The 7,664-nt window shown below is 41.7% G+C and overlaps 1 protein-coding gene across 1 annotated transcript in view; it reads right to left on the bottom strand.

The window, feature by feature from the left end:
- Positions 1 to 2,294: 2,294 nt before the first annotated feature.
- Positions 2,295 to 7,664, bottom strand: part of LOC130071748 (serine/threonine-protein kinase DCLK2-like) — a 50,635-nt gene continuing 45,265 nt past the window's right edge. The window contains exons 9-16 of the mRNA XM_056236609.1: positions 5,822 to 5,941; positions 5,389 to 5,535; positions 5,002 to 5,135; positions 4,517 to 4,691; positions 2,734 to 2,814; positions 2,560 to 2,654; positions 2,448 to 2,464; positions 2,295 to 2,358 (exon numbers count right to left, since the gene is read on the bottom strand). Coding sequence (XP_056092584.1) covers positions 2,318 to 2,358; positions 2,448 to 2,464; positions 2,560 to 2,654; positions 2,734 to 2,814; positions 4,517 to 4,691; positions 5,002 to 5,135; positions 5,389 to 5,535; positions 5,822 to 5,941 — 810 coding nt within the window. The 3' untranslated portion in view covers positions 2,295 to 2,317. The remainder of the gene's footprint in view (positions 2,359 to 2,447; positions 2,465 to 2,559; positions 2,655 to 2,733; positions 2,815 to 4,516; positions 4,692 to 5,001; positions 5,136 to 5,388; positions 5,536 to 5,821; positions 5,942 to 7,664) is intronic.

Below are 7,664 nucleotides of genomic sequence, written 5' to 3'. Positions count from 1 at the left end.
CATCTGTCCTTTTTTTTACTTCTCAATCTTTTTGACTCTCTCTGTAGGTACAATTTCAGGATTCTAGAGGTTTTAAGAGCTGAATGTTGTTTTAATGAAGACACTTGAGCCTGCGACTCAAAGTTTCAAGTCTCTGCGACTTAGGGCAGAATAGTGATCTTTGAAAATCTGAAAAATTACAATAGGGTTTCAGCGCTACACACTTGAACCCCTAAAAATGTATCGAAACTCACCGTACAAAGGTGAATGAGACCTCACCTTTACAGCTCTACAAATCTCTCATTTTATTTCTGGCACATTTTGGTGAAAAATGTGTATTCACACTTTAAATCGTGACATTATTAGCGCTCGGTTTCATTTCAGTCGCCGCTAACACGGAATAAAACACACAGACTCGCGTCTCTGGGTTTATCAGCTACTCATGATGTATTGTTGCAATACAAAACAAAACATGAAATTAATCCATAATTAGAATAATTATGAGGAGCTCTTGGCCCCGAACAGCCACCGTACAAAAGTTAATACCAGTGATACCACAAGCGATCGTTCAGATCGACACTTCAGATCAAATTAAATTAACAATTCTTCTAAAAAAGGAGGCATTTCATGGACATACACACACATTCTCATTCACTGAAGGCTGAAGATTTGGTGTAAAGCAAAGTCATAAAACTACATCAGGCTTGTAACACATTTCGTCACACAAATCAGACTTAAAGAAACATCCAGCAACACAATTCAAATATATCGTTTTCATTTAGCTACAGACGGTCTCACACTCTCGAACGCTTTCAGGTACAAAGATGCACATGTCTGAAATGAGACTATAATGATGCATCTGATCAGACGCCAACATCAACATGTATGTACAGAGAGGGAGAGACGGGTAGGACACAGTGCGGTAAAAATCAAAGTCGCTGGTTTAGTTGAAGCCCTGCGTACAAACACAGACCAGAACGAGAGAAAATTAACATGTCTTTTTCATGCACCAAATGATCTGTTAGTAATCGGTCTGAAAATCCTTCATGTCAAAATTTCAGTCTGCTTGGAAGGGGTGATGAAGAGCAGAAATAACCCGATCAATATGAAAAAAACTAAGCAACTAGAATTCTGAGGGGAAAAAAAGTCTGAACTGTCAGATGTAAATATAGAATTCCGGGGAAAAATTTCTGAATTGTGAGATGTGAATTTTGAATTCCGGGAAAAATGTCTGAATTGTGAGATGTAAATTTAGAATTCCAAGGAAAAAAGTCTGAATTGTGAGATGTAAATTTAGAATTCCAAGGAAAAAAGTATCAGAACTGTGAAATGTAAATTTAAAATTCCGAGGAAAAAATTCGGAACTGTGAGATGTAAATTTAGAATTCCGAGGAAAAAATTCGGAACTGTGAGATGTAAATTTAGAATTCCAAGGAAAAATGTCAGAAATGTGAGATGTAAATTTAGAATTCCGAGGAAAAAATTCGGAACTGTGAGATGTAAATTTAGAATTCCGTAGAAAAAAGTCTGAATTGTGAGATGTAAATTCATAATTCCAAGGGAAAAAGTCTCAATTGTGAGATGTAAATTTAGAATTCAGAGGAAAAAATTCGGAACTGTGAGATGTAAATTTAGAATTCCGATGAAAAAAGTCTCAATTGTGAGATGTAAATTTAGAATTCCGATGAAAAAAGTCTCAATTGTGAGATGTAAATTTAGAATTCCGAAGAAAAATGTCTGAACTGTGAGATGTAAATTTAGAATTCCCGAGGAAAAAAATCGGAACTGTGAGATGTAAATTTAAAATTCCAAGGAAAAAAATCTGAAATGTGAATTTCGAAAAAAAAAATAATTGTGAGATGTAAATTAAGAATTCCAAGGAAAAGTCAGAATTGTGAAAAAATTCTGAGGAAAAAAATCTAAAATGCTAATTTAGAATTCTGAGGAAAAATGTCTGAATTTAGTTTGGAATACATAAACGCACATGTAAAGGAAAATGTGAATCGTATCGGTAAGTTTAAGGTGCATATAAACAGAACTTTCAGAATGTGAAATCGGATTGGACTGAAGAACATTAGTGCACTGCACGTAAACAAACTGCGATGGATTCCATGTTGCTATGCGGTTGCTAAGGTGTTCTGAGTGTCTATGGGACTTTTTTCACCTGTTTTACCCTTTAATGTTAGAAGTTTCAGCATGTCACTAACACTAGAATATGATTAATATTGATGGTTGACTTGGCAAACACAGCTGATGATGAAGGTGTTCTGGTCTGGTGTCAGTGTTGAGGTTATTGGTGTTGCTCAGGGTTTCTTCTGCGCCTCCAGAGATCCTCCGGTTACTGCCAACTGTGATCTACTGTGCCATTCTTTGAAGTTCCTTACAATCACATTTAAGTGACACAGTGTTAGTATCTGATACACAGTGATATATATTTTAAGGCAAAACATTTTTAGACATGATGTTACCATGGAGATGATCCACCTGTAAAAGAGGAAACAAGACACAATGTTTCAGCTGAAGGTAATTATGGGATGTAGTGTGTGTGTGTGTGTGTGTGTGTGTGTGTGTGTGCTTTTCACCTCAGCCTCTGCTGCCGTGCTGTTGTTTGTTATTTTTGATTCAACACCTTCTTCCATCTCACACGCCATGTTGGTGTCCATCACAGCATCGTCCTGCTCACACACGTTCATGACAACGGGTCAGTTTTGTGTGTGTGAGTGTAAGTTTGAGTGTGTGTGTGTGTGTCCTCACCTGCACCCACGGGTGTTCCAGCACCTGGTCAGCTGTGTAACGAGCACCAACATTCACTTGTAGCATCTTACCAATTAAATCCTGCAAAAGACATTTAACCAATCAGCTGCTTCTCCTGACCTCATGTGACGCCAATCAGCCAATCAGCTCCTGCCCGACACATTTAAGAGACTTCAGCTAAACCTGAATAACTGCTGTCGATATCTCAGGTTTATGTCTAGTTATTAAGGCAACATGATCTGATTCCATTTTAATTCACAAGCTCGAATTCAAACCTCTGGGAAATCTATGGAAGCCCATTTCCATCACATTAGACAAAAAATATCATGCTTTGCCAAATCTTAATTATGACATCAAAAAGTCATAAAAAGTACAAATAATAATAATAATAATTTACTGTAATAATTATGACACACTAAATCAAAATTATGACTAAAAGTCAAACTTCTGTCAGGACCACTATCATCTATATAGAGTTAGGATTGGTGGTGTGGTTCTGTTCAGCCCAGCATGGATAAGAGCAGCGATAACCCCTCTTAGGATAACAGAACAGAATATTACTCAATTAAAACTGACAAATTCAATATTTTTCCATACCAGAAAGAAATAACATAAAAAAGTCGAAATTATGACATACTAAATCAAATTTATGACAAAAAGTCAAAATTATAACATGCTTATGCAGACCTTAGCAGAGGTGCTGATGTGAGTGTGTGTGTGTGTGCAGTGACCTTAGCAGAGTGTGTGTGTGTGTGTGTGTGTGTGTGTGTGAGAGAGAGTGTGTGCAGACCTTAGCAGAGGTGCTGATGTGAGTGTGTGTGTGTGTGCAGACATTAGCAGAGTGTGTGTGTGTGTGTGTGTGTGTGTGAGAGAGAGTGTGTGCAGACCTTAGCAGAGGTGCTGATGTGAGTGTGTATGTGTGTGTGCAGTGACCTTAGCAGAGTGTGTGTGTGTGTGTGTGTGTGTGTGAGAGAGAGTGTGTGCAGACCTTAGCAGAGGTGCTGATGTGAGTGTGTATGTGTGTGTGTGTGTGTGCAGAGATTAGCAGAGTGTGTGTGTGTGTGTGTGTGCAGAGATTAGCAGAGTTGTGTGTGTGTGTGTGTGTGTGTGTGTGTGTGCGCAGACCTTAGCAGAGTGTGTGTGTGTGTGTGTGCAGACCTTAGCAGAGTGTGTGTGTGTGTGTGCAGACATTAGCAGAGTTGTGTGTGTGCAGACCTTAGCAGAGTGTGTGTGTGTGTGTGTGCAGACATTAGCAGAGTGTGTGTGTGTGTGTGTGTGTGTGTGCAGACCTTAGCAGAGTGTGTGTGTGTGTGTGTGTGTGTGTGTGTGTGCGCAGACCTTAGCAGAGTGTGTGTGTGTGCAGAGTGACCTTAGCAGAGGTGCTGATGTGAGTGTGTGTGTGTGTGCAGACATTAGCAGAGTGTGTGTGTGTGTGTGTGTGTGTGTGCAGACCTTAGCAGAGTGTGTGTGTGTGTGCAGAGTGACCTTAGCAGAGGTGCTGATGTGAGTGTGTGTGTGTGTGCAGACATTAGCAGAGTGTGTGTGTGTGTGTGTGTGCACAGACCTTAGCAGAGTGTGTGTGTGTGCAGAGTGATCTTAGCAGAGGTGCTGATGTGAGTGTGTGTGTGTGTGCAGACATTAGCAGAGTGTGTGTGTGTGTGTGTGTGTGCAGACCTTAGCAGAGTGTGTGTGTGTGTGTGTGCGCAGACCTTAGCAGAGTGTGTGTGTGTGCGCAGACCTTAGCAGAGTGTGTGTGTGTGTGTGTGTGTGTGTGTGTGTTTACCTTAGCAGAGGCGCTGATGTTGTCCCAGTACGGGGAGGGGAACTCCAGTCGGCCCAGTAAGATCTGCTGGAACAGCTCCTCCTGCTGGTTCCTCTCGCTGCGGAACGGAGGAAACCCACACAGCAGAATATAGGAGATCACACCCGCCGCCCAGATGTCCACCTTCAGCCCGTACCTGACACACACACACACACACACACACACACGCTTTCACCAGCGAGTCAAACTCCATGTCGAGTTGGAGGAGCTAGTGCTGAGTTTGCTGTTCTTCTCGCATGTTTTGTTGGGAGATGTTCAGACATGAACCGAAAGCTTCACCACTCTCGGATAAAGAGAAGTGAACAGGTTTCTGACTTGCACAATAAAGTCAGAATTGACTATTGACAATTATTTTTCTGACTCCATTGGCAGAACTCCATAAACTCACGTCACTTTGACCACCGTTTCAGTGTGTAAGTGTGTAAGTGTGTGTTGCAGAGTTTCACCCGCTCTCTGCGATGATCTCCGGCGCGACGTACGTCGGCGTCCCACAGACGGTGTGTAGCGGCCCCTCCACCACTGTAGCCAGCCCGAAATCACCCAACTTCAGAGACTTGGTGCCGTCAGGGTACTCACACACCTACACACACACACACACACACACACACACACACACAGTGAGTGAGTGAGTGAGTGAGTGAGTGAGTGAGTGAGTGAGTGAGTGAGTGAGTGAGTGAGTGAGTGAGTGAGTGAGTGAGTGAGTGAGTGAGTGAGTGAGTGAGTGAGTGAGTGAGTGAGTGAGTGAGTGAGTGAGTGAGTGTGTGTGTGTGTGTGTGTGTGTGTGTGTGTGTGTGTGTGTGTGTGTGTGTGTGTGTGTGTGTGTGTGTGTGTACCAGCAGGTTCTCAGGTTTGATGTCTCTGTGTACGATGTTCATGTGGTGCAGGTATCTCAGCGCGCCGGTCAGGTTGAACAGCATGGCACTGGCGTCTCGCTCCGTGTACTTCGTGGAGGAAGTGATGGCGTCGAACAGGTCACCGCCCTTCCCAAACACACACAACATTACATACGCACTTATTAATGACCCAAGCATTTTGTTCACAGCCATGTGTTTTATCACTGAGGTGTCAAGCAAGTTTACTTCTCTCACACACACACTCACTCACTCACTCACTCACACACACACTCACACACACACTCACACACTCACTCACTCACTCACACACTCACTCACACTCACTCACTCACTCACTCACTCACTCACTCACTCACTCACACACACACACAGTCACTCACACACTCACACACACACACACACACTCACTCACCTTTACCAGCTCCATGACCAGATACAGCTCAGTGGGCGTGTCCAACTCCTCAATTAGCATAATGATGCTGGGGTGGTGAACCCTGCGCAGTATCGACACCTCATTGGCTATCAGGTGCTCCTGTCAACAGCAGTCAACCAATCAGAATTTCTGCTGTGGATTTTCACAGTTGTGTTGTGAGTGAACAGGCAAACATGTTTGCCAGTAATCAGAGCGGAAACTAGTGAAAAATGATGTTATTCCTCATTATTTTTTGCATACGTCATCGATACAGGTAAAAATTGCACTCATTCAATCATTTTAAAGTATCTTATTCAGTGTGAAAAGGCCTTGTCCACACTAATATGTTTTAGTTTGAAAACAAATCCTTTTCTCTCCCGTCCACACTGACACTGCGTTTATATTACTGAAAACAAAGCTTTTTGAAAACGCTCTCCAAAGTGGATAAATTTGAAAACGCTGTTTTCGTGTTGTATATGGACTGTCAAAACGGAGGTATTTAAAAACTATGACGTAAGTTTAGTCATGTGACGCATATTATACCAATATACATTCATGTTTATACTGGTATTGTGCCTGTTATGTGCTATTCACGCGGTAAAACATGAGAGTTGTTGCGTCGTTTTAGACCAAACATATAATAGAGTGAGTGCGACCTGGACGCATCAGTGAATGCTGAGATATTTTGCTAAATGAAATTATCCTGTCAGAAGAATTGCGCGATAACTTTATTATTTATTTTTCTATATCATCTCAGTGAACTTTTACACATGCGCAGGGGGCGGAGCTAGACTCTCAGTACAGTGGGGGCGGAGCTTCATCATGGGGCCCTCTGCTACCAAGTCATTTTAAAATTAAAACCTGTAAAATATCTGATGAATGCATATGTAATAATGTGTCACTTGTTGAGCCAAGTAAGCTTATATGTTAAATAAAACACAAAGGCTATCTCATTCTTTTCAGAGAACAGTCTGTTTTCTTTCGTTTTGAATTGTTCTGTAAAAGTACACATTTCCAGCTTTCTATAGATATATTTCTCAGGTGTGTGAGGCAAGTAGGCCTACTCTGTGTTTCGGTTCATTTATGACTCACAAGACGAGCTCCAGTTCACGCGCCGGCGCCTCCGTGTCGTAATCTATTGTCTGCTATATTTACTTCTTATTTATTAAATCCAGGCAATTGGTTGATGAAACATTGATTAAAATTAAGATACAATTAATACAAAACGAAATTCGCCTTAATGAATGGCTTTGTACTTTATGTTTGATGTCTCTGGGAAAGTTTTAAAGCAGTCTTTCAGTGCCGCTTTCAGAGCGCTCGCGTCCGTAACGGGGAACTGTCTCGTAACATTGTTTTTCCCTCATAAATGCGAACACGAAAAATAAGACAAAATGAATATTTTAGTAGTATTGTAGTATTGCTTTTTGTACTCTTGCCACCTAAAAGTTTAAGTTTTTTGTGCCACGTCCGTGTATTTCCCTCATATTAAATATAAAACGCATGTGTAGACTGATATTTTTCTAATGCTGGAATTGCCCAATTTTAAAGAAATTATCCTCAACTAGTTTTGTGGTGTAGTGTAGGTCTATGTACACTCACCGGCCACTTTATTAGGTACCCCATGCTAGTAAGGGGGTTGGACCCCCTTTTGCCTTCAGAACTGCCTCAATTCTTCGTGGCATAGATTCAACAAGGTGCTGGAAGCATTCCTCAGGGAGTTTGGTCCATATTGACATGATGGCATCACACAGTTGCCGCAGATTTGTCGGCTGCACATCCATGATGCGAATCTCCCGTTCCACCACATCCCAAAGATGCTCTATTGGGTTGAGATCTGGTGACT

This window comes from Rhinichthys klamathensis, unplaced genomic scaffold, assembly GCF_029890125.1.
Source record: "Rhinichthys klamathensis goyatoka isolate OS25496 unplaced genomic scaffold, OSU_Roscu_1.1 h1tg000454l_1, whole genome shotgun sequence".
NCBI lineage: Eukaryota > Metazoa > Chordata > Actinopteri > Cypriniformes > Leuciscidae > Rhinichthys > Rhinichthys klamathensis.
Note: the sequence above shows the minus strand (reverse complement) of the source record. Positions and strands in the feature narration are given on the sequence as shown.